Source organism: Empidonax traillii, unplaced genomic scaffold, assembly GCF_003031625.1.
Source record: "Empidonax traillii isolate 1590-97213 ecotype Southwest subspecies unplaced genomic scaffold, ASM303162v1 scaffold74:size2480735, whole genome shotgun sequence".
NCBI lineage: Eukaryota > Metazoa > Chordata > Aves > Passeriformes > Tyrannidae > Empidonax > Empidonax traillii.
In genome coordinates this window covers 1,765,816-1,791,615 of record NW_020955267.1, presented here as the reverse complement: position 1 = coordinate 1,791,615, position 25,800 = coordinate 1,765,816, and the positions used below count along the sequence as shown (strand labels likewise).

The 25,800-nt window shown below is 44.0% G+C and overlaps 1 protein-coding gene across 4 annotated transcripts; it reads left to right on the top strand.

The window, feature by feature from the left end:
- Positions 1 to 40: 40 nt before the first annotated feature.
- Positions 41 to 25,199, top strand: AREL1 (apoptosis resistant E3 ubiquitin protein ligase 1). Of its 4 annotated transcripts, none has more exons than XR_003570889.1 (21): positions 41 to 100; positions 6,908 to 7,168; positions 8,323 to 8,382; positions 9,038 to 9,264; positions 10,870 to 11,107; positions 12,101 to 12,270; positions 12,345 to 12,525; positions 13,231 to 13,478; positions 15,177 to 15,254; positions 15,761 to 15,902; positions 16,303 to 16,424; positions 18,439 to 18,514; positions 18,920 to 19,029; positions 19,548 to 19,727; positions 19,881 to 20,006; positions 20,206 to 20,335; positions 20,417 to 20,475; positions 20,602 to 20,691; positions 21,681 to 21,856; positions 22,044 to 23,073; positions 23,614 to 25,199. XR_003570889.1 is itself a non-coding variant. In XM_027880774.1 (20 exons), exons 2-20 carry the CDS (start codon positions 7,078 to 7,080, stop codon positions 22,144 to 22,146), a joined length of 2,577 nt encoding a protein of 858 aa, XP_027736575.1. In that variant the 5' UTR covers positions 41 to 100; positions 6,908 to 7,077; the 3' UTR covers positions 22,147 to 25,199. The 4 variants fall into 4 exon arrangements, 2 of the variants coding, with proteins under 2 accessions (XP_027736575.1, XP_027736574.1); XR_003570888.1 differs by having other exon boundaries at positions 23,611 to 25,199; XM_027880774.1 differs by having other exon boundaries at positions 9,038 to 9,234; positions 22,044 to 25,199.
- Positions 25,200 to 25,800: the final 601 nt, after the last annotated feature.

Sequence of the window (25,800 nt, the reverse complement as noted above, 5' to 3'; positions counted from 1 at the left end):
TGGGCCCCGCCCCGGGAGCGCGTCACCTCCGGCTGCCAGCGCCGGGCAGTGGCCGCGCGGGGCAGTGGGACCGACGTCGCGGCCGCCGCCGGAGCTCACGGTAACGGCGGGAGCGGGCCGGGGAGCGGGGCTCCCGGGGCGAGGGGGCTGCAGCCCAGCCGAGCCGCCCCACCGCGACGGGCTTCCCCCGGGTGGCGGCGGCCCCGCTGCCGGCCCGGAGCGCCCGCGGGAGGCCTGATACAGCGGCGGCGGGGGTCGCTCGGGGCTCCCGGCGGGAGGGAAGGGCCGGCTCTGCCTGCCCCGCGGCGGCCTCAGCTTTTCGTTTCGGTGTAGTCTCGCCCCTTGCGCGGCGCTGCGGGTGTATCGGTGGGTGTATCGTCGGGTAGGGTGGGGGAACCGGCGCCGATGGGAAGGCCGTGGGGTTTGGTGGCCCCGCCAAGCCCACCTTGTACACCGGTCGCCCTCCTTTCCCCATTGTCTCTGTTTAGCAGAGCTGGAAGGTTACTGAGGTCTTCAGTCCACTTATTGAGCTTGCTGGACTGGATTTTTTTTTAAGAATTAAGTGCTGGTTTTGCCACACTCTAGCTCATGGACTTCTTAATGAAAAGCAGTGGATTGTCATTATCTTTAGATCTTATCTACATTTGTGAGTAGAAATCTTAGCAAATAAGCATAATTTCGGCTGTACTTTATCCAGCTATAATGGTGTAGTCTGACCCAAAATGTCTTTTCTGCACATGAAAGGAAATGTTCTCCAAGTTCTCGGACTGGTCTGGGGCACCTGATTTCTCATGCCCCGTGCGGGGAAGGGAGAGAGAAAGGCCTTTCTCATTAAAGCTTCTGGGATTAGTGAGATCTCGCAGCTTTTAGTATCTTCCAAATACAACCGGTTTTATCTTGTGCTGGTCAGAAAAAGCAGCCAATGAGGTACCAACAGTGGAGTGTTTTCCTAAAGCGGTGACCTGTATAGAACTGTGACTGAGGCTGTGACAATGAGGAAGAAAGTGAGACTGAAAGAAGAACTGTGTTTGTTAGGGAAGCCATAGCTGAGCTTTCTGCCTGGGTGATCATACCCGGCTTAATTGTTGCCGGGTATGATCATTTGTAGCACATCCCATGATACTGCTTAAGTGACCCTGAGTGGTTTGGGAAAGGAAATAATTGAGGAGGAAGGGGGTGATCTGCTTTCCCCACTGATGTGTAGGGTTGGGGGTGGATGAATGTTGTTCTGGCTTGGAAAGCAGATCTGGTACAAGATCAGACTGGACTAAAAGTTGCCATCTGGCTGGCTTGCTGCATTTGAGGAGGACAGAAGGAGCTGACAGTGCTGGTGGTTGTTCATTTGCAGTGAAAAGTCCTTAGACTTAAGCAGTTGGCAGAAGTCTTTTTTTGTGTGTGTGTGTTTGTTTGTTTGTTTGTTTGTTTTTGTTTTGCCACTGTTTTTTTAGCTTGTATGTAAATGAAATGACAAATTTCAGCCCTGATGAGAGAATGAGTGTTTTTTGTAGACACTGGCCATTGATGTGGCTTTTGTCCTTGATAGCTGATACTGGATCCTGCCTAGTACCTTTTATGCTGACTTTTCAGTTTTCCGTGAATGTATTTTAAACTTAAGGTCTCATGGGCATTCTTGTTTGTTGGCTTGTGCATGCTTTACTTATTGTGAGAAAATACTGTGCCTTTCACTAGAGAATAGTCATCTTGTGCGTGGCATGAGATGGGCATGCCATTGGTAGTGGACATTTGTGCACATGGATTGAGAGGACATTCTGCACAGAGATAAATGGTTCTCTTATCTTCGTTGGATGAAGTAGTATCAACCTGCAAAAGAGCTTTTTTAAAACAAAATTAAAAGTGTGTTGTTAAAGAAGAGAGGAAGGGCAGTTAAATGTATCAGTGCACCAAATAAAACCAAGAGGCGTAACAGATTTGCTAGAATCTCAATACATCAGTTCCTTATAACATGCACCCAGCTGGCTTTGTAGCTGTAGCTGCATGAATGTGCCATTATTATGTTACTGTTCCTTTTATGTGTATGGCTACACTTGTGCTTCCTTCTGGAGCTTTGCACAGTGTGCCTCCGGCTTCACAGCAGCTTTAACACAACAAAATGTATTCCCATTACTGGACTTCCTTTTTCTTACTGACTTGAGAGAAGCAATGGCACGAATACAGTTTATTTTATGATTCCATGCTGCCTACCTTGGTTATGTCGGTATTTCTGCTTGACTCAAACCAAGGCGAACCTTTCCAAATCCCCATTTTTCCTGCAGGTGGTAGGAGGCCATTGCTTGCTTTGTACTTAGATTAAGATTATTAAGACCTGATGGACAATTCAGCATTTTTTTTCCAGCCTAGCTACGATGACACATTCTATTTCTGATTTTCAGAATTTGTCTCCCATCTTCTTACCCAGCAGTTCTTAGCACAGATACTGTTGCAGTTTATGTGTGCATTCTGTTAAGTGAGTGACAATGTCTTGGATACCAGCTACTTGCAACTAGATTCTTTACCTCAATGTATTCTAGCTGCAAGAGCATCCTTAAAGCTGCAGGCAGTGCGTAAACTAGAAAGTTGATTGTCTGACAGCCACTTCATCTCTGGAGGTCACCCGACTTGGTGCCTAGTTTACCACTTCATGTGAGCGTAATAAAATGAGAAGCTGCTGTGCTGATTAATGAAGATAACTAATTCCCTGTGTCTAGCTAGTTCGGATTACAAGACTCAGGCTCTAATTGACTTAAAAACCCTTGTAGCTGAAATGATGGATCTTTCTCTTTTTTACTTGAGAGAGAGCCTGTGTGACTTGTAGTTTGCTTTACAGAAGGAAAGGAGTTGCAGAGTCAGGCAAAAATGGCTTGGGTAGATGAACCTACAGGGCCAGCTTTGTGTTAATGTTTTTTTGGTGACATGAAAAATCTGGTTCTGTAAGATGCTGGAGGGAGATTTTGTAGATTCCTAAATATCGGTAAGTTTCTGTGAAACTCCTCAGCTGTGTGGGGAGTAGCCACACACCTTTGACAGCCAGGCCAAGCTGAAGCAGAGTTTCAACCAGGCATTTGTAGCACATCTTGGATATGTACTGCAAAATAACTGAAGTATCAAGGAATTTGCTAGGTCTGTGGTTCTGAATACACAGAGATTTATGGGTTAAGAAACCTGAAGCTTCATCTAGGAGGACAATGAGAACTTGTGGCCTGGGGACTGCAACACTGTTCACTAAGTAGAGGAAAGAGGAAAATAGCTGAGTGGGTGGGATTTTCCGTGAGATGTGGGTGAGGAAAAGACAGTGAAAGTCTGGCTTCTTCTGCAGTGCAGTCAGAGAGCTCTGCACGGATACTGGTTGGTTTTCGTATGCATTAGAAAGCTTAGTGGAAGTGTGTGAAGGCAGCCAGATCTGTATGATTATTGGATGGAGGGAAATAAGAGACTTATGAAGAAGAGGGCAGAGGAGGGGAGACTAAGAAGGAAGTGACAGCTGAGGTGGTGGTATGGCAGGCAGGAGGAGCACATCACTTACATCCCCAGAAGAGGGGACTGTCTTAACAGACAGCTGCTGTGCTGAGCCTGGGTCTTTTCTTTTCATTCTAACTCCTTTATGTAATCTGTGTTCTGAATGAGTAGATACTGACTGTGTGGGCTCTGTGGCATTTCTTCTGGCACATGTCCTGGTTTTTGTGGGCTGCGTCAATCCTTGCTGTTAAATTTTAATTTCTTTTTATCTCAATCCTGCCAGTAAACTGTAATTTAGTGAGTAGTGCTGCTGAAACTGAAATCCCTTATGAGGATATTGGTTTCCTGAATACCTAAAACAACAACAGCAGCCAAAAAAAAAAAAAATCCAGTTTGCTTTGTGGTCCAGGACCTTTCAAAGACTTTTTTTTTTCCAGACTTGACCATAAATAGCCCTTTAAATCTGGGCAAAAATCAGTCTGAGAATAGTATATGGCATTTTGTTGGGTGTAAAGGCTTAAAGTGCTACCTGATCATAGACTGGTTTGGCTTGGCAGGGACTTGAAGAACATCTTATTCCAGCTTCCTTGAGCAGGGATACCTTTCAGTAGATCAGGTTGCTCAAAGCCCCATCCAACCTTGCCATGAACACTTCCAAGGATGGGGCAGCAACAACTTCTCTGGGCAACCTGATCCAGTGCCTCGCCACTCACAGTGAAGAATTTCTTTGTTATTTCTTCCTAACCTAAACCTACCCTCTTTCAGTCTGAAGCCATTCCGCCTTGTCCTATCACTGCATCCCCATGAAAAGTTCCTTTTCATCTTTCTGATAGGCCACCTTTAGGTACTGGAAGGTGCTGTAAGCTCTCTTCAGCCTTCTCTTCTGCAGTCTAAACAACCCCAACTCTCTCAGCCTGTCTTCACAGGAGAGGTGCTCCAGCCCTCTGATCATCTTCATGGCCTTTCTCTGGACCTGCTACAACACTTCTTTTGACGCAGCCCAGGATATGGTTGGCTTTCTAGGCTGCAAGCACACGCTGTCAGGTCATGGAGTCATAGAATATCCTGAGTTGAAAGTGACCCACAAGAATCACTGAAGTCCAACTCCTTGCTCTGCACAGAACAGCCCCAAGAGTCACACCATGTGCCTGAGAGTGTTGTCCAAACATTTCTTGAAGTCTGTCAGACTTGGTATGGTGACCACTTCCCTGAGGAGTCTGTTCCAGTGCTCAAACACCCTCTGGGCTAAGAACCTTTTCCTAATATCCAACCTAAACCTCCTCTGCCACAGCTTCATTCCATTCTTTTAGGTATTTCCTCTGGTCACCAGAGAGAAGAAATCAGTGCCTGTACCTTCACTTCCCCTTATGAGGAAGTTGTAGGCTGTAATGAGGTCTCTCCTCAGTCTCCTCCAGGCTGAACAGACCAAGTGACCTCAGCCATTCCTCATATGGCTTCCCCTCCAGACTCTTCACCTGGGTGGCATCTTCATGCCTTCCTTTGTATGCTTTCTAGTAACTTTATATCCTTCTTATATTGTGGCACCCAAAACTACACACAGTATTCAAGGTGAGGCCACACCAGTGCAGAGCAGAGTGGGACAGTCCTCTCCCTTGACCGGCTGGTGATACTTTGCCTGATGCCCCCCAGGACACGGTTGGCCCTTCTGGCTGCCAGGCACTGCTGACTCATATTCGGCTTGCCGTTGATCGGGCCCTTCAGGTCCATTTACGTGATCCTGCTCTCCAGCCCCTCATTCCCCAGTCTGTATAAACATCCAGGGCTGCCCCATCCCAAGTTCAGAATCTGGCACTTGTCTCTTTAAGTTCCTACTGTTGATGATTGCCCAGCCCTAGGTCATATTGAGATTCTCATCAACCAAAACTCGCAAGTTCTTCTCCTCTGGTCTGCTCTCAATCTGTTCTCCACCCAGCCTGTATTTATGTTTGGGATTGCCCAGACCCACGTGCAGGACCTCGTACTTGGCCATGCTGAACTTCATGGGGTTCACACAGGTCTACCTCTCAAGCCTGTCAAGGTCCCTCTGGATGGCATTCCTTCCCTCAAGCTTGTTGACTGCACCACACAGCTTGATATCATCAGCAAACTTGCTGAGGGTGCACTCCGTCCCACTGTCCGTGTCAGTGACAAAGATGTTAAACAGCCCTGGTCCCAGTACTGACATCTGAGGATTGCCATCTGTCACTGGTCTCCACTTGGGCATTGAGCCATTGACCACAACTCTTTGAGTGCAACTATCCATCCAATTCCTTATGCACCAAGTGGTCCACCCATCAAATCCATGTCTCTCCAGTTTAGAGACAAGGATGTTGTGCAGGACAGTGTCAAATGCAAGGTGGTGTCAGTTGCTCTTCCCTCATCCACCATTGCTGTAACTCTGCCATTTTGTAGCCAGAAGTCTACCAAATTTTTCAGGCATGATTTGCTTTTGGCGAAGCTATGTTGGCTGTCACCAGTCACTTCCTTATTTTCTATATGCCTTAGCATAGTTCCCAGTATCCTTGATCTTGCCAAGCACTGAGGTGAGACTGACTAGCCTATAGTTCCCAGAGTCTTCCTTTTTTCTGTTTTTAAAATTGGGGGTTGTGTTTTCCCTTGTGCAGTCAGTGGGAACTTCACCAGTCTGCCATGACTTCTCAAATATGATGGATAGTGGCTTAGCAACTTCTTCTGCCAGTAACCTCAGGATTTGCAGCTATATCTCATCAGGTCCCATGAGCTTGTGCACCTTCAGGTTCCTTAGATGTCCTCAAACCTGATCATCTTGTACAGTGGGTGGTTCTTCATTCTCTCAGTCCCTGCCTTTGTCTTGGGTGATGTGTCTGGAGCACTTGCTGGGGAAGACTGAGGCAAAAAATTGTTGAGTACCTCAGTCTTCTCATTGTTCTAGGTAACCAAGTCTCCTGTTCCTTCTGGAGAAGGCACACATTCTCCCTCGTCTTCCTTTATCACCAGTGTACCTATAGAAGGTTTTCATGTTGCTCTTGACATCGCTGTTGAGGTTTAGTTCTGTCAGGGCTTTAGCTTTTCTAACCTGATCCCTGGTTGCTGAGAGAAGCTCTCTGTATTCCTCCTAAACTACCAGTCCTTGCTTCCATCCTTAATGCTCCTTATGAATGGCATGCAGGTTCTTAGCTGCTCCATGAAACCTGTGAGCATAATGAAACCTATGGAGACAAAGATGTGTTTTGTTCCATCTTGAACCTGCTAGTTTCAGGGGGTTATATAATGAAATGAGATTATGACAGATGGAGGTTGAGGGTATGGCAAAGCCTTGCACCTCAGTAACAGCAATACCTTCATAGCGCCTCTCACGGATTTGACGTCTAGTTGTGCTCTTGCGTCCTACACCTCTCACGTGTTTCTGCTTGCTAGACTTATCCACAACAGTAGAGAGATCTAACTTTTCTCTCTCTTTTTTTTACTTTTCCAGGGAAGCTAGCTAATTGCAGGCTAAAGGGAACAGCACTGCAGGACAACTCTTTTCCACAAAGAGGAAAAAACTACTGTGCTCAGGTCCTTACCTTTCAGCAGTGATTCTGTGATGCAAGTTCCAAGAATTCCTCTTTCTGTGATAATGTTCTCTATGGCCTCTTTTTGCTGATGTTTGTCCCAGTTTTGGGCACAAAGAGGAAGGATGCTGAAGAATGGGTACCCTCCTTACGGCTTTTAGAACATGGGCACTCGTGTAAAGGTATGTGATTGCTCTTTGGTTGAAGGGATGGACTGTCTGCTGAGGCCAGCAGAGGGGATTTGCAAGGCTAGAAAGTCATGGCTATTGTTAGAGAGAAATACCTCATTTAAACTTTCTGCATGCTGATGTCCGTTGTTGCTGTTGAGATGACTGATGAATAACTCCCCTTTTGTGTTTGTTTAGAAGAAAAAAAGCTTGAATACACAATGTAGCTTCTCACTAACTGAATGGTGACATGGCGAGCTATATTGTATGCATTACTGTATGCCAAATCCTTTGTCTAATTACCACACACGTTCCTTGTTGCTGCTCTTTTTCCATCTGTCAGCTATGTCTTATCAACCAAACAGCATGTTGTTGTTCTGGGTGTGGTCTTTTTACTACATGTTTGTTTAGCAGTCCCCTCAGTGAGAACTTGATTCTAGATTGGTGTCTCTAAAAACTGCTGTAATCTTAATGGGGTACAAACCCAGAGTTTTACATTTTGTGTTGATCAGTGACAGTTTCAGCTGAGAGGATCCACTTTGCAGAAGCGAGTACGAAAATACAGATGAACTGTTTTCCAGCTGCATTAATACATTCTGCAGTGAACTTGCATGGCAAAAAATGGATTCAGCTCTGCCCTAGAAGGATTTTGTTTGTTCTGAAAAAAATTAGGATGGTCTTGTCCACAACTCTTATTCCATAGGTTTTTCTTCTAAGGTTGCTGGTTGAGGGTCAGCTTCTATCTGTTTTGGTGGTGGCACTGAGATGTGCTTTCATATCAGACTAGAAGTTAACTTTGTGACTTGGAAGTAGGTGTGAGAGTTTGGATGAGTGGCTTTTGGCTGCTGCTGTTGAAGTTGGTCATCCTGCAAAACATAGCTCCTTCCTGCAGTACTCAGAGTCTGCTCTCACTGGTTTTAGAGGGTAATATGTTGTTCTTGTAGATCCCCGAATCTGATTTGGAATCTGTGACAGAGGGAGAACTGTTACTGTAGCATACTGTGCTGTTTGCATATTTCACAGTCTTATGGAATAATGCTTTAGAGATGTCCTTGGAGAGGAAGACAGATGATCAACAGGCATTTTTTCTGAGGAATCACAGAATAAATTCAGGCCAGTGTATGTGAGGAAGAGTCACTGGACTGGACTTGGCCTATTTTGTGTTCTAGATGCAGCTGTGATCCTCGGCTGTGTGTCTCACCGAAGGGACCTGATGTTTTACATTATTGGTAAGTGAAGGAAAGGCTGCCACTGTGTTTGTTGACCTCTCAATAGGCTTTAGGTGGGTTTCTTCATAGCCTTTGATTTAATGTTAGTTCAGAGTCTACCTAACAAACATGAAGTTACTGTCACCCCACACTGTGCTTTCCACCTGGCAGACTTGCCTCTCCACCATTCTTGTTCCTAAAGTTCTTTCGTTGACCTAATTCCTGAGCCATTCCCTTACTTTTTCTTTCAAGAACTGGTGGAGGGTTGTTGCCTCTGTGATGCCTCTTAATCCAGCCTTAATGTGATGTGCAGGGCTTGTATGGTTTTATGACTGTTTCCCTTAAAGGAATCTCTGTAGTTCTAATTTGCAACTCAAAGGGAATTCCATGCTTCTGTTGGGATGGCTGCTAACCTTACTTGAGACTCTGTAGCACCTTTGCCTATTTCCTTTATTTGCAGTCATTTGCAGACTTTTAAGGGACTTGATATTCTCTAACCTTACTTGTAGCATAACACAAACCATAAATATTCATGCGATAGCTTCTGCCTTAAACACCTAATTTGCAGTTGAGTAGAATGTCACCAACAAAAGGCATCTTGGGCTGATGCAGAGGGGATTTTAGTGCCTGACTCAACCATGCTTCTGCAGCCACCTTTGTTTTCTCCTTGCTGCAGGTGGGATCACGGTATTTGTTGTAGCTTTCTTCTTCACCATTAAGTTCCTCTTTGAGCTTGCCGCACGTATAGTCAGCTTCCTTCAGCATGAGGACCGGGAACGCCGAGGGGAGCGAACTATTTATGACTACGTGCGAGGCAACTACTTGGATCCCCGGTCCTGCAAAATCTCCTGGGATTGGAAGGACCCCTATGAGGTGGGCCATAGCATGGCCTTCCGAGTGCATGTAAGGCAATATTTCTGTTTCCATTTCCATGCAGCTTTGTGGGCAGGAACAGAGGTCTGAGTTAGGGATGGGCTCTTCAAATGTTTTTTTGGAGGGCTAAGCCAGATGTAAGTTAGGAGTAGGAAAGCTATCTGTATATGCCTTTTGCCCCGTTAATGTGTTGCAGAACTCTCTAAGTGCATATTTCAGGCTTGCATTTCTTAAAGTCTTATATCTCTCTCCGTAGAATCCTCTGAAGAGCCAGAGGAGACCAGGCTTGTCCTGACTACTGCTTCCTTTACTGGGAAGTGAGTGGGCTGAGCCTTGCCTTCAACAGACTTGGTGCTATCTTTTGGTTGTGCAGCTGAAGTTGAGAGCGTGGGAATAGGCATTTTACTAACCCAAGAGCAGTAAGGTTTCATGGCCACTCCCCATTCCTCCGAAATGGATTGTTTTTCTGTCTGACTTGAAAAAGCCTGCCAAGAACTCTTGCTTCCCTACAATCCCTAAAGGCCAGGTCTAGGGGAATGGGGCAAGTACACAAATAAAATGGATGAGGAGCTATGTGGAGAAAGTTTGGATAGGTTTTGGTGGGTTTATGTGCCCATCTTTCTGTCCCGTCTTCCCCATCCAGGACGGTAATCAAAATAAGAAGAAAGGTTCAGCTAGGTTGCCATACCCATCCCTCTTGGGAAGGTGAGGAAAACCCTTCTGCTTGATGGTGAATGAAGAATTCTAACTCCAGGGCAGGCAGTGAAAAATTGCTGAGGGGAAAGGGACTTGTTCTGTATCTGCTATTTGAATGTATTCCCTTCAGCTTACTGACACTCACTCATGGCAGCTCCAGCAATGTGCCCTTACACTTCATGCTTGTTTCCGATTTGCTTAGCCCTTTATTCATCAACAGTAGCTGTTGCATATGCTGATTTCTCTCACTGACAGTCAAGATGCAAAGTACTTCAGGCCCCACACCCTCCCTAACTTACAAACAGGGAATAATAGTACCTTTTTGCTGTCTGCAGGCTGATTGCAGATGGCAGGGAGGCTCTGGCCTACAAGTTGCTGGCTGTTGAAGAGCCATGCATAGGGTTTCAAAGGTGTAATTCTTTCCTTGTAAGGAAGTATTGGTCGAGGTATGTTACCTTCTGAAGTTGTCTGGCAGATCACTTCTGTGATTGAACAGCCTGTGATCTTATCTAACATGTTGTTTTCATGCTGACACTTCTTAGCAGTAAAGACTGGGTCAGCTCCTTAGGTCAGCATCTCCTTTACACTATTTTCTATAACAAATTGGTGAGAGCTTTTCCAGAGGTTAGCTGTACTAATGAACAAGATCTGCTGGCTTTACTTTTTTCCTTTGGACAGTGGGTTCTCTTGATTTCTGCTCCGATATTGCACTAGCAGTGCAGACAGGAAATGCCTGGAGGCATGTTCTTTGCAGGGCACACATTTGAACCCCAGCACAAAAGACAGTGCCCTGTTCATTTTGGAGACACAGCCAGTGTGACAAAGTTGTTTGTTAATTATTTTTCCTTTGCTGAGCTGGGGTTCTTGCCCTTCCCTAAGGCAACTTCCTCTGTGCACTCCATATTTTTGCTGACCTGGACTTCTCTGTTTCCCATGCAGTTATTCTATAAAAATGGGCAACCCTTCCCTGCTCACCGGCCTGTGGGGCTGCGTGTTCACATCTGCCATGTGGAGTTAGCAATTGATATTCCTGTAACCCAGGAAGTTCTTCAGGAGCCCAATTCCAATGTGGTGAAAGTGGCCTTCACTGTGCGCAGAGCTGGGAGATACGAGATTACTGTAAAACTCGGTGGCTTGAATGTGGCCTACAGCCCCTACTACAAGGTGTTCCAGCCAGGTAAGGTCTAAGTGGTCCTCTAATGATTCAAACTAGATTTGGAGGTATTGGAGGCAGTTAGGTAAATGTGTTTCCAGCTAAAATAGGTAGGTGACAGGGAAAAATTACCTTTCACTATTTACCTCCTGCCATGTGTAGATCCCAGCAATAGCCCCATGAGTAAAACACACTTGTGACTGCCAGTACGTGGCAAAACAAACTGCCTTACAGAAAAAGTCATTAATGCTGCTTACAATCCCTAACCACTTGTGTCATGTTCTCCATTTTGTAGTAACTTCTTGATAATCCATCTAGCAGTCAGGGAATGCCTTTTGTGAAAGTACTGAGTTATTTGTATCTGAATTGGAAATGCTGTCGTGATTTAACTCTGTCTCCTTTGAATACCCCACTCTATTCCTCTAAGCTCCTGGAGCAGTTGATAACTTTGATTATACACTTCTTTAAAAACATTTCCTTTTTGTCTGTTTTAAATTTGTTCCTTACTACTTTTGATTTTTTGACTCCAGTTGGCATCTTTTATGTTTTATGTTCATGTTCATTGAAAGGACCTCTGTTCCATTGCACTATGAATAGATACACAGCTTGCTAAGATATCCTTGCTAAGGAAGCTCTGATTAAATTCAAATACACTCCAGGGTAAAGTTTGTTTGGTAAACTGCATTTGCAGGTTTTCTTAGGTGTCAGCTAAATCGTGTTTTGTATATACGGTGGGGGCACGTTCCTGAGCTGAAGATTAGAATGGTGGAAAAAGCATTCTTTAGAGGACTAGTAACTGGGTTTGTTTTATTGAATTAAGTTTCTGATCCAAGACAAACACTATGCACTACACCATGTATTTTAGTGCTCAGATACTCTGTTTTGAATACCGGAGCATCGAATATGTTTAGATTTGATCCATTTTCAAGGGTATTGTGTCCCTAGTTGCTTTTCTTTTGTTTTTTGTAGCTTCGCCTTGGAATTTGTTTTACTCTAAATTGTTGTTGTCTGCTTCAGGAATGGTGGTTCCCTCCAAAACCAAAATTGTCTGCCATTTCTCCACTCTGGTGCTGACCTGTGGGCAGCAGCACACTCTGCAGATAGCTCCCAGAGATGAGTATGACAATCCCACCAGCAACTCTGTGTCACTGATAGATGAGCACAATTACAGCCTCTCCATCCGTGAGGTGAGTGCAACCTCATCCCTTGCTGCTTGACTGCAGGTGAGCTAGAGAGCTCAAGTTATTTGTTTTCTGTTTAGCTGGGTCCTCAAGAAGAAGAGAGCTCTGATGTGGTGTTTGAGAAGTCTGTGGTGTCCAATCGGCAGACTTGCGAGGTGCTCTTCCGACTCACCTTGCACTGTAGGGGGTGTTTCCATGCCTGCATCTCCTACCAGAACCAGCCCATAAGCAATGGTGATTTTGACATCATTGTTCTAAGCGGTGAGTCAAGACTTACTCATTCTCCAGGTGTCCTCTTACAACGTGCTTTGCACACTTCGTGTAGCAGAGCTAGTAGTGGCTTCCCCGCAGGCCAACCGTGCTTAATTGCTAAAGGGAAGTGTATTCATTTAAAAATACTAAGGTAAATGAATTTACTGCTTAACAAGGGAGATCTCTGAGGGTTGATACTCTCTGAGTCATCAGCAGATAAAAGCAAGTGTTTTTCTCCTATTTCAGGAGATTTACCTTGGAAATTAGGCAGTTTTTATTGCTTGCTAGTAGTTGGCATCTGAGCCAGTCATGTATTGTATGTTAAGTTATATGGATGAAAAACACTGCACATAACCTATGTGGGATTTTGTTTTATGATGCTATTATTCCTGGTTTCTTCAGGAGTGAGCCAGATTTCAATGTGGCTGCCAAGTGGCTATGCCTTCAGGCTGGTGCTCTGAGAGAGAGGTTCTGTATGCCTTTTTCCTTTAACCAGTCACTGTGTGAAACCACGACAGACAAACTGCCATTGTGAAATCTTCTCATCCCAATCCTGGGTTCTCTTTATTAAAGTTTCCCTTGACCAGGTTTTCCTTTGGATGTATAGACTTTTCTTTAAAGTCATAGTCACTGATTTGGTGCTAGCCAGTATATTCTTTTTCATTCTGTTCTCCGTTAGTATTTACATGACTCTTTCATATCTATTTCCCTCAGAGAATGAGAAGAACATTGTAGAACGCAATGTGTCCACCTCAGGTGTCAGTATTTATTTTGAAGCCTACCTTTATGATGCTCCTAGTTATACCAACAGTCAGTGGCAACTTCCACCGATGCACTTGAGCTCCTCCCAGCGCCGTCCTTCTACTGCAATCGAGGATGAAGATGAAGATTCTCCTTCTGACAGCCAGACTCCTGAGAAAGTGAAGAAGCCTAAAAAAGTGTACTGCTACGTGTCACCTAAGGTAGATATCATAAAGTTACTGCTCTTGAGTGCATGTTTAAAATATGCTGCAACTGAAGACTTTCTCAAGCTCTGTATTTTAACTCCAGATTTAGGTGCCTCAGATTTGGTTAAAGAAAGGCTTGCCTAAGGCAAACATGGAGCACATGACTGAGAATAATGTGAAAATGTGTCTTGAAATTTCAGGACTGTGTCTTTCCAGGTCTGATCCAAAGTCTACTGGGAATTTTCTCATTGATTGCTCAGTAGATATTCTGTTTGCCGTTCCTTTGTTCTGGTCAGGTCAGACCTCGAATTCCTATTCTCAGTTTCTGATACCTGTAAACTCAAATTTAACAGAATCTCAGCTTCTCAGATTTTATGTCTTTGTCTTGTTTCTGGAATGTTTCACTGAAAAGAAAAGGAAAAAAAATGGTTTGAGGACAAAAGGTAGATTTATAGGTAGAAGAAACATGATTCAAGCAAGTCAAGAGAAACTAAAGATTCTCTTATAGTAACACTATGTTAACAGTAACTTTTACTCCTTATTATTGCCTAAGAGCATTTGGAAACTAGAAGGAAAATTCCTCTAAATCTACTAATGAATTAAAATTTACTTTGATAATCTACCTATTCAAATGCATTCTGAAAAATGCAATGATAAATATAAAAGTGAAAGACTAATACAGGAATTGCTTTCCTGCCAAAGGGAGAAAGAGGGCTGTGAAACATTTGTAGGATGCAGTGTGCTGCTAGAGATTTCTGAATTTCTGATGCATGTGGCTGTAAGAACTGTCTTTGGGAATGAATGCTGTGTCCTCATGAGTTCAGAATCCTTTCATCCTTGGTGTATCATTTTGGACTTTCATACTCTTTTCTATTGCATTGCTTGGTAAAGCAGATCATGAGAAGTGGGTACTGTTGCTAGCTCCCTCGAGGTGCCAAAGTTGTTAATGTGATTCTGATGCTTTCGTAATGTCTCCCTGGATATCTCTCTTTATATAAATAGCAACAGTGGAAAACTGTTACTATGCTGTTATTTCTTTTAAGAGGTTGTTGTTCACATTTGGTTTGTTTCTGGAGAAATACTGCTTGTCAGTTTTTCCAGTAATTGCAACTAGAACAGGCTTGTGCAGGAAATGGTTCCGTTTTGTATAAAGATGTTAAAATTTCATCTTAACTTGCTCTCCAGAAGGCAGCAGTTCCACAGTTAGTTATTTTGTTCTGCCAGAAATACATTGTGAGAAGAAACTTCTGCAAATCTTGTGGATTTAGCAAGTGCTTTTTAAAAGATGTTTGAAATTATTGTGAAAATTAGGGATTAATATTAGTAGTCTGTTAGCATGACTTTTACCAAAACCTTTTTGTCAGTGCATTACAGTCATGTCCTGAATTCGGCTTCTCAGGCGTACTTAAGATTACTATCCAATTAGACTGGTGATGTTCTACTGAACACAATGGCTTACTGCTGTAAAATCTGTGTCATGCTGGCATCCCACATGCGTCATAAATGCACGCACTGAAGTCTTACTGACAAGTTGCTTACAGTTCTGTGGAGCTTTAAAGACTCTTATGTATTGTGCCAAATGTTGCAGATCCCTGTCCCTGGGGTTGAAGGGAGGTCTAGCCTTATGGATCTGTCCTTTGCCTCATATGTTTCAGAGACAACCCTTAACAGATGTGTGACATGTAATATTTTCTTTTCCTTGTGGTTACTCAGCAATTCTCAGTGAAAGAATTTTACCTGAAGATCATTCCATGGCGCCTTTTCACCTTTAGAGTGTGTCCTGGCACAAAGGTGAGCCTCTTTCCGTGTACCTGTCACTGCACCTCCGTGTTGTTAGCTTGTCGTCCTTATGAATGACAGTCTTTTTTTTTTCGTTTTGGAGAGAAGGGCTTCCACCTACAAAACAATATTTTGTGGTGTACAATTCAACGATCTAATTCCCTCCCAGTGCTTAGGTTTTGCTAATATTTCTGAATAGAAGGCAGTCTTATAGCTCCTTCCTGCCTTTTGTCCCAATGCTAGGCAGAATCTTGATTCCTTTGCATTTTTCATTTTATTTTCCTCATAACCTTGCTAAAGTGCTGTGATTGTGTCCACTTAAGCCCTTATGCTAGTGTGTGAAGTTTGAAGCAGCCTCCTAACTGGAGTCTTCATGCTTGAAATAGTGTTCCCGTTAACTGCATATGCACGGGTGAGCAGAAAAAGTCTTAGAGCACAGCTGGTTTTGCTCCGTCTACTGAACATACTGTGCCTTCTGCATGATGGGTTTACCCTTTCTTGCATCTTTTTGCTGCTAGTTTTCATACCTTGGTCCTGATCCTGTGCACAAATTACTGACACTGGTGGTGGATGATGGGATCCAACCCCCTGTGGAGCTCAGCTGCAAGGAGAGGAACATCTTGGCAGCCACTTTCATTCGCTCTCTGCATAAAAACATAGGTAAAGGGGCAGTGAGGTGGGTACAGTAGTCAGGAAGTTAGCACTTGAGTCTGTTTGTTTCCCTGGGGAATAAACACTGCCAGCACTGAATAACTTCCGATGAGAACTCTGATTCCTGGAGTCTCGTGCTATGTTCCTGTTGGTGCTTCCAGTGAATGTACTTTGGCAGCTGTTCCTTTTCAGCTTAGCTTCTCTGTCAGGCTCTTTGAAAGTGCACCTGTGAGTATGAATATCAGCAAGACTAACTGCAAACTGCCTTGAGAGTTCTGTCTCCAAACCTTGCTGTAATAAATGCACCTTTGGGCTGTTAAGCTGACCTGTGCAGTTAATCTTAGGAATGCTGTCTAGATGTTTGAGGTGCTGACAGCTCAGGCATGACTCAAATTATCATTATTCTCAGGAGGCTCTGAAACCTTCCAAGACAAAGTGAACTTTTTTCAGCGAGAGCTACGTCAGGTGCACATGAAAAGACCTCATTCGAAGGTCACGCTGAAGGTCAGCCGTCACTGTCTGCTGGAGTCGGTGAGTCACTTTACTTAAGCTCAGTGCTTCCTCCTTCCTTTTCCTTCTGCTAAGTGCCTAAGGAAATTTAAACTGGAATGTGCTAGGGCCACCATACTAAAAATTATTAGTCCTTCTGTTTCAAGGCAGATGCCAGCAGACAGCTTTCCAGAGATGAAAAAAAGAAAAAAAAAAAAAAAGCCAAGTAGCTCCTCTGTGTTCTGGTTTGTTATCAGGTGGAATGCTGTATTCCTTCTCTACAGGTAGCAAGATCTAATCGATTTCTTGGATAGTTAGGCAACTTCAACTCTGATAAATTTTTAAGGAACTTGTCACAGAGTAAATGAAGCCTTGAGAGATGTCTAGGGTAAATTATACCCACAAGCTCTGCCAGGGGACAGGTTGGACATCAGGAGGAATTTCTTCATAAAAATAGTTGCTAAAGATTGGAATGGACTGCTCAGGGAGGTTATCGAGTTGCCATCCTTGGAAGTGTTCAACTGGACGTGGAACTTAGTGCCATGGTCTAACTGATAAGGTGGTTATCAGTCAAAGGTTGGACTCAATGATTGTAGAGATCTTTTCCAACCTCATTGATTCTGTGATTCTAGAAATGAATGCATAGCCTGTAAAAGCAGGAAATCTGCTGATTCTACTCAGGCCTCAGGCTCCACTTTACATTGGAGCCTAAGGCCTGAGAGAGACTGTCTACCTGGACCAGATTTGGGAGCATAACACAAAGTCCTGAGTCATTATCTGCTGTTTTTATGGCACAGACACATTCAGTGAGATAAGCTGTCAACTCAGATGTTACTGAGCTGCATGCATAAAACTCTTGCACCAGCAGGCTACTAGTAGTGGTTCAGAGTGACAATAGAATATTCTATAGAGTCCTTAAGTTAAGTCTTCACCAATTCTGACCTGAGCTGTTGTGTTTCCAAAATGGAACTTAGTCATTCATATTATATGGTTCTTAAATGACATTCTCAATACTGTGTATGCATGGGAGGCAGTCATCCTGACTTATTGTTTCCACATGTGTCTCGTAACAGTAATGTAATAAAGATGGAAGAGAACATTTCTGGGGCAAGCAGGAGTGGCTGGGATTTCCCTTGAGTTACACTCAGTAAATCTGTGTTTTGGAATATTTTCTATATGTACCAGCTTGCGGTGTTTATGAGATTATGTTTCAGTTAATAGCTTGCTACAAAATGACTTCATTTCTAAACAGTATTTTCATGTCTGTTTTTTCCTACTATTTTGGAAATTCCTGCATTGTCTTGAGCATTGGTGTTAGAGCCTAGTAAGACAAAATAAATCCAGTGCCATCATCATCATCATCATCATCATCATCATAATATAAGCTTTAGTGACCAAGGTTGATAGGCACAATGAATGTGACCAATATGTTTAGCCCAGCGGTGTGACTAGCATAATGCTCTACCCTATCTAAAGATAAGTTAAGCCAAAAGTACCTGTATGACTGAGGACTGCCGTGTAGTTTTTTAATTTTCTTTAACTGGAATCCAGAATTGGGGCACAGGAAGTTCTAGACACCTAAGATATTTTATTATTATTTTGCATCGTGACTTGCTCAAAGTATGAACTCAGTGATTCTTTTCAAGCTATTTTCTGGTGCTCTTTGAAACATTCCAATTTTAAATCTAACTCGTGGGCTGAGAGTGCTTTACAGAAATTGCTCCTTCCCACAGGCATTGTAATACTTCAAACAATGCTGTACTGCAGCCTTGAGGGGGATGCTTCTGTCTAAGACCTCACACTGTTTTAAGATGAACTGTATTTTATATGGATAATGCATCTCATAACAGAAAATGAGGAACTGGCTTCTGTGGCTTTGGACAAATAAGAATTAGACCTTAGGCATTCTAATTCTTACGTTTATACTTTATAGCACTAGACTTCTTATTGGTTTTTTGTGTTGCCTAAATTGCCCAGTCATATGTGCAAGACTGCATATTGGTTATGGGGTGCCAAGCAGTAATGGCTGCTGCTATTTTCTTTTTCTTTTTTTCAGTCTTTTAAAGCAACACGAAATTTTTCTGTTTCTGACTGGAGCAAAAACTTTGAAGTGATTTTTCAGGATGAAGAAGGTGAGTTATCCTAGGAATATATATGAGGAGGAAGCAAAAGGAATGATGGTGGAGTAGTTTTAATCTGAAATGCTGGTTTCTTTTAGTAAGTCCATCCTTTTGGATTTCCAGCTCTTTTTCTCACAGATGTTAGTGAATTATTCTGCTGGTGCTATTCTATACGTACATAGGAACCTGAGGCCTTATGTAAACTCCACCCCTTTCCCCCTAAAAAAAAATACAGACAAACTAAAAAAGCCTGACTAGGTTTGGAGCAGAACCTAGAGTTCTGCAGTCCCTGTCTACTGCCTTTTTGCTATGTAGCTGTTCACTGTAATGAACTCCTATGTCAGGTAATACTGAGCAGCATGCAAGAAACTCTCGAACTGATGACCCACGGATGACCAAGCTTGTTTTATCTTGTAGCTCTGGACTGGGGAGGTCCACGCAGAGAGTGGTTTGAGCTCATTTGTAAGGCATTATTTGATACCACCAATCAACTGTTTACCCGCTTTAGTGATAACAACCAGGCCTTGGTGAGTCTGCAGTTCCTATGCCAAATGCACAGAAATGTGAACATTGACATGCTGATGGTTAAACAATGCTGCTATTAAATGGTATGGAACCTTACCCATTCTTTAGCTTGCCTGCATAGTCACTTCCGGTGCCTTTCTCAAAGCTTTGCTTAATGATCTTAACCCATTGAAATGTCAAAGAATTGTCTGGATGAACAGTAGAGGGTGGACAGTCAGCAGGGAAGGCTGGATTTTTGGGCAAGAGGAGGTGGCATCGGAGTGTCTAGAGGTTCTGTTGGTTCTGAATGTTTCAGAATCCATTTCTGCTCTCATACGGCTTTTTGCCTGTGCATGTGAAACATTTTGTATTCTTCCTAGGCAGGCATTTTATTTCTATTGCTTGGCTTTGAGGACATTGCACTAAAGCTCCTTGGACAACCTGAGAGATGCCGTGACTTGAACTGGTCCCATATTTGCTATTTGTGCTAGTTGGACTGGATACCAATACTTAGATATTTAATTTTGTCTCCTCTTTGCAGGTGCATCCAAATCCAGGGCGTCCCACATATTTACGACTCAAAGTATATGAATTTGCAGGCCGCCTGGTAGGAAAGTGTCTCTATGAATCCTCTCTGGGAGGTGCTTACAAACAACTGGTTCGAGCTCGCTTCACGCGATCCTTCCTGGCTCAGATCATAGGACTTCGTATGCATTACAAGGTAAAGCTTCCCAACCTTGTCTGAAGCCTGTGTTGGTCAGGGAAGAGATTGAATGCTGGTGTAGTAGCAGACCCAGAGTCCTCGTTAGCAATGTATGGGGTTTTTTTTTTTGTTCTTCCCTCCATGTCTCTGCTTTCTTATTCTTTCACACAGTACTTTGAAACGGATGACCCAGAATTCTATAAATCCAAAGTGTGTTTTATACTGAACAATGATGTGAGTGAGATGGATCTGGTCTTTGCTGAAGAGAAGTATAGCAAAACAGGACAGCTGGAGAAGGTGAGGAAGGCAGTTCCTGAAGGTGGGACAGTTTAACTCCTAATGCCTGCAGCAACGGGAACCAAGAACTCTGCTACGTGCCCCAGAAAATTGAGCTTACTCAGGGCAGTAGCTCCTTCCTTGTTTTTTTTCTGGTTGGACGTTCAGGTTTGGGGAATGCTGCTGATCACACTCAGGTCAAGTGTTCTTATGTTTTCAGGTGGTAGAACTGGTGGCAGGAGGGGCTCAAGTACCTGTGACGAATGAAAACAAAATCTTGTATCTAAATCTGCTTGCGCAGTACAGGCTGGCCAATCAGGTTAGAGAGGAGGTGGATCACTTCCTGAAAGGTAACATGCTGCCTGCTCCCTGCTCCTCTCTGCCTTTATGTCCCAGGGCATAGCACATGTGGCTCTTCTCTTCTCTTCCAGGTCTTAATGAATTAGTTCCTGAGAACTTGCTGGCTATTTTTGATGAGAATGAGCTTGAGGTAATTGCTGCCTTCCTAAGCATCTCTACCTTTACTTCCCCATTTAAAATGTTCATAACTTGCACAGTAGCTGTTGCCTTGTTTCCTGGGCTCCTGACTTTCTGACTGCAGTCTCTTACCTTTCAGTTGCTTATGTGTGGTACTGGCGATATCAGTGTCTGTGACTTCAAGGCACATGCTGTAGTGGTAGGAGGATCTTGGCACTTCCGTGAAAAGGTAAGTTAAAGGGTTTCTTTCTCCTACTTGTCAAAACCAGTTATCCCAACTGCAGCAGATGATAAACTGGGAACAGATGTCTTGGTTGGAATTTAGGATTTCAGAAGGACAAACTGAACAATTCAGTGGTCAGGTAGGATAGGACTGCAGACATCGTGAAATAATGTTTCTCCCTAGAGTGATCCTTCAGCTTGGCTGACTAGAGATGATGCTTAATCAGATACCAGCAAGTAAAAATCGTCAGCAGTGGTCTCTTTCAAAAAATCCAACAAAGCACTAATTAAGAACAGTTCAGCAGGGAATCAGGAGGAGTTGGTGGGAATTATTGCTACTAAAGATGTTCGTGGTGATGTACTTATCTCTAAGAGATGCTTGAAAAAAATGTTTGCAGCCCACATGTAGTATTTGGAATTCAGTGCTGTGATGAAGACTACTGATGTAGTAGCTTAAATTTGTACCCTCTGATGGGTTCCCATCCGTTCCTACATTTCTCAGTGGGACAGGTCTGGGAATAGTAGCAGCTTCATTTAGAAAATAATGGAAGCTGCCAAAACACCCAAGATGAAAAGAGAATGGGAATAAAAGTTTCTGTCTGTAAACACTGAGATATTCCACCTTCCTGCAGAAGTACCAGAGAATGTGAAAAAATTAGCATAGTGCAAGAAGCAAATGAGTTTTCTGCATTGTAAACCTACCTCATTGCCTATGCAGATATTTCTAAAAATCTCTGTGGGGAGAGCAGAAGCAGAAGAAGCCTTTCTGTTTTAAGGGAAAGGATTGGTGGGAGATAGGAGCATGGGACATCTCTTAACTGATTAGAAACTATATAATACTTGCCTCTATGTGTCACCCTGGTAAAACAAAACAGTTCTAACTATTAGTAGAGCGCTTGCTTGCAAGGGCAATTGACTGATCTTCTTGGAAGTTGCTAATGTGCTTACTTGATTTCCTTGGCTGAACCTGTCTTTATGTTCCCTGTTTCTTAACAGGTCATGAGGTGGTTTTGGACTGTGGTCTCCAGTTTCACACAGGAAGAGCTGGCCAGGCTTTTGCAGTTCACAACTGGTTCCTCCCAGCTGCCCCCAGGAGGGTTTGCTGCACTCTGTCCATCTTTCCAGATCATTGCAGCTCCAACTCACAGTACTTTGCCGACAGCCCACACTTGGCAAGTATCCTGGGGTGGTGGGACTTTCCGCATTGTGCGTTTGGGAGCGACACCAGCCAGTTGTGGTGGGCAAGCAGTGTATGTCATGTAATGTATATGATGCTTATGCAAACCCATCTAAAAGCAGCTGATGGGGATGGTTCCCTCTCAAATCTAGTCTGAATGGAATTTTTCTTTTGTTTTACAGTTTTAACCAGCTGTGCCTCCCTACTTATGACTCCTATGAAGAAGTGCACAAGATGCTGCAACTAGCTATCAGCGAGGGTTGTGAGGGTTTTGGCATGCTGTGATTTCCCCTTTCCAGGAGACCGCTTAGCCTCTTGGCTCTTCGTGGCAAGATGCCAGTTCAATCCTCTGCTTGTTCTCCTTCCCTTCATATGGGCAATGGAGGCAGAGTAAAGACTTCATGTAAAGGAATTTGTCATTCAGATGATGTCATGTGGCCTTTCTGTATCCCAAATATGTCATCAAGAGCTCATCTTTTCCCTTTTCCTCATTCTCCATTTGGTTCAATGTGAAACAGCAAAAGGACTGTGGTGCATTCATCAAGGAGATATTGCACTTGATTTCCATGTATCCTGTACACCCATCCTTCTGTGAGAAGATGAAGTTCATAAGCAGAAGTGACAGGGAGGTGCAGGAGATCTGCTGAGCTGCCTTTATTGTAGCTCTCTAGGAGGAAGAGGGAAGACCAGCATGGAGCTCTGCTGGAAATCTGGCTCATGGGAAGCCTTAGTAACTTCCCATGTCTTGGCTCAACTCCCCCAGTGATGCTCCCTGATAGCTCATCTCACTGTGACTGGTGAGGAGTGTACAGTTGTCCATCCTTTCAGCACCTGACCCAGAAGGGTTTCTGGTTCTCCTTCTCCATCTTGCTCTGGATGCTGCTGTCGCGTGTGCCACAGAGAAAAATGGGCAGTGTGCGCTGGAGGCAGTAACACAAAGGGGAGAACAATCTCATCGGAGCACAAGTGCTGGCCCTGACAGTGATCCTGTACTACCTCCACCAGGGTCCAGCAGCAGAAGCTGGTAATGAGCCTCTGCAAATGAACTGGAAGAGGAGTTTCTCCTCCATTGAATGTTTCTGACAGTTGATGTTGCACAGGAGGCTGTTCCATGCCCTTGCCTTCTTTTCCATTCCTCAGGAGAGAGAGTATGGGCATGAGTGTGATCCCTCAAGGCTGAGCACCAATGCCTATCCCACATTCACCTTCAGGGTATGTATGTTATGTAGTAACAGCGACAGATCAATAAGCAGCTACAGTGTGCACTGGGCTTGCATTTGTTGTTGGGGTGATGGTACTGGGCAGAACATGGTACCTCTGCCCCAGAATCCCACAATGTCTTGGCTTCTACCTCTATCATGCAGCAGCCTGACTTTTCTCTTTTTCTACTGCATTTCAGACAGAGTGTCCAGAGAGTTGCTGGTGCCTGGAGAGCAGCTAGATTTCTGTCTTTCCATTCTTCCTACTTTCTTTCTTCATCTCTTCTTTCCTCCTGTTCCATTCAGTGCTGTTGGCTTTCCAGCACAAAATGCTAACTAGAACTTCACTCAAGTGACCACTCAACAGCCTGCACCCACCATTGTCTGGCCTGTGGGGGGAAGAGTGGGCAGACCAGCATGAGAAGTTTATGATCGGGGTCTGTTGTAGTTGGCAGTCCATTCAGCCCTTCCCAGGGAAATAAAAGGAAGGGGAATCTGGGAATCTTGATGAGTTCTTCAGTGAAGCAAAATTCAAGTTCTTTGTTTTCAGCAGTCCCTTAGACAGTTCAAGTCAAAGGCATACAGGAGTCAAAGTGGGAGAAATCTGCATTGCTTATACCTGCAATGTAAGCTTTCACTGGATTATGGAATTGCTGGAGTTCTTCCAGAATGGAGTTTCAGACTGGCATGCCTGAGCTAATTTTAGAACACCCTATTGGATAAAAGTCACATCATCCTCTTCAGTCCCCTTCTGCTGTCTTCAGGCCGATCCAGTCAGACTTGTGCACAGTATTGATATTTTAACTTAACTGTCTGTGCTTTTCAATTATAGCTTAGTCGAATTGACTAGGAACTTGGGGGAAATATTCTCTATCTAGAAAATGTTTTTAAGACAGCATCTTAGTCATTCTTGGGCTGAGCGTGTTACTTCTGTACAGAAAAAAATAAGCCATTTTGGTGCCAAAAAGCAGTCAGCTGAACATGGAGACTACTCAGGGGGATTTCTTTGCCTTGTGAATTTATTCCCTCACTGGCACCGAGGTGCTGCGAGGCTGCCAGCTTGAGAGTTGCCACTCTTATGCTCTGACAGATCACGTTAATAGTGGCTGTTCTCCCTTTTTTAGTGCAGGCTGCATTCTGCAAAGCTCTGACCTGCTTTGGGTGGAGAGTATGGTACCATTTTCTTTACACTGCAGATGACTTTCATGGTAGTAGAGTTACAGCTTCTGTGTTTTCCAAGACACCACTTCACTGCTTTCTCCAGGGACTGAGAGGAAGTGGCAGTGCTCAGCTTAACTCCAGTTTCTTGGGAGGCTTGGTGTTGTTTCCATGTTTCAGCCTTGTCTTGTAGTCCCAGCTGTCTGAGGATGTTTTCAGCCCTGTAACTATGGGCCAGCTCTGACAGTGACATCTTCCTCAGGAATCTTCTCCCTTCTTCTCTTGAGCTGGCATTTTTTTATTCTGGAGATGAAGTAGCTGGCCATTGGGCAGACTTCCTTTACTGGAAAGAGCTCCTAAATGCTTCTAATTCATTACAGCCAGCACCTCACGCTTCCCAGCAGCTGTGAAGATGCCAAGGATTTTCTTCTTAACACAAGTGCGGTCAGAACTGTGACGGGTGCTCTTGGTCAACTAGACCCATCCTCACTGTTTGCACAGGTCCCTAGCTGGTCCCATGTTGCTGAGATCCATCACAATATTTCTAAACTCATCTCTGGCTTTACACCATTTCCCAGTACAGTCATTTTTGATGCTGCCCCTAATGCTGGCAATGGGGATGTGCTGTGGTCACCTCTACGCTATGTTACTTCAGGCAGAGGCTCGTTACTTTTCTTTTTTGCCCTTTATTTATTCCCACTTAATAGAGGCTCTTCTGTAGAAATCCTTGGGATCCCGATACCATCTTAGACAGATTCTGTGTTTCCTGAAACTGCTTTGAGGTGCAGAGGGCCTGGCTTCAGCCTGTACCCGCAGGCCATGTTGCATGTTTTTAGACACCAGGAGCTGTAGATGATACAGGTCAAATACTAGTTCCCTCTGATGAATTTCTGGCAGAGTTCAGCCAAAATTTGGAAGCCTGTGGTTGTAGTAATTGATTTTGTAAATAGTTTGTATAATAAATAAAATATTTTAAAAATGCTGCCTTCTCAGATCAGCATTCTTTCTGGGATTTACAGAGGGAATCAAACTGGTGCTATCTGTGGGCAAGGGGCCTCTCCAGGTCTTCAGGTGTCTGACAGAGGTCTGCTGCATCGGGGAGAGGATGGTTTTCCACCTGCAGCCTATCAGGATGCATGACTGAAGCCAGGACCCTTTGGGAAAAGGCAGGAGAGAATTTTTGGGAAGAGACAGGAGTCTGGGCTGGGGCCTGCAGTGAAGCCTCACTGGTGCCTGAAGTAGGCTGGAAAATGGTCTGAAGCAGCTAGTAGTGCCAGAAAATATTTTAAAAACTCTTTTATGTAAATTAATAATGCAGTTAGTGCAATTACTTGTTCACCTTACTGTGCATTACCTGACTCTTTGAGCTGCAGGTACTTACTTGTACTGCTTATGCTTCACTGTACTGTCAGGAGGATTAGATGAAGCCTAGGAGAAGAGGGGGCATTTGGGTCCTTTGCACCTTAAGGATTAAAATCTTAACTTTAAAACTTGAGAAGATTCTGCAACATGATTCTATGGCCATTAACATTTCTGTCTGTGAAATGACGAAACACTGTTTCCTGAGCTACGAAGATTTAGC

Bases quoted from the DNA above. Each gene is read 5' to 3' on its own strand.
- AREL1 (XM_027880773.1), top strand. From the start codon at position 7,078: ATGTTTGTCCCAGTTTTGGGCACAAAGAGGAAGGATGCTGAAGAATGG. The intron at 13,479-15,176 runs GTAGATATCATA...GTGGTTACTCAG, and splicing joins ACTGCTACGTGTCACCTAAG to CAATTCTCAGTGAAAGAATT. The intron at 19,030-19,547 runs GTGAGTCTGCAG...TCCTCTTTGCAG, and splicing joins GTGATAACAACCAGGCCTTG to GTGCATCCAAATCCAGGGCG.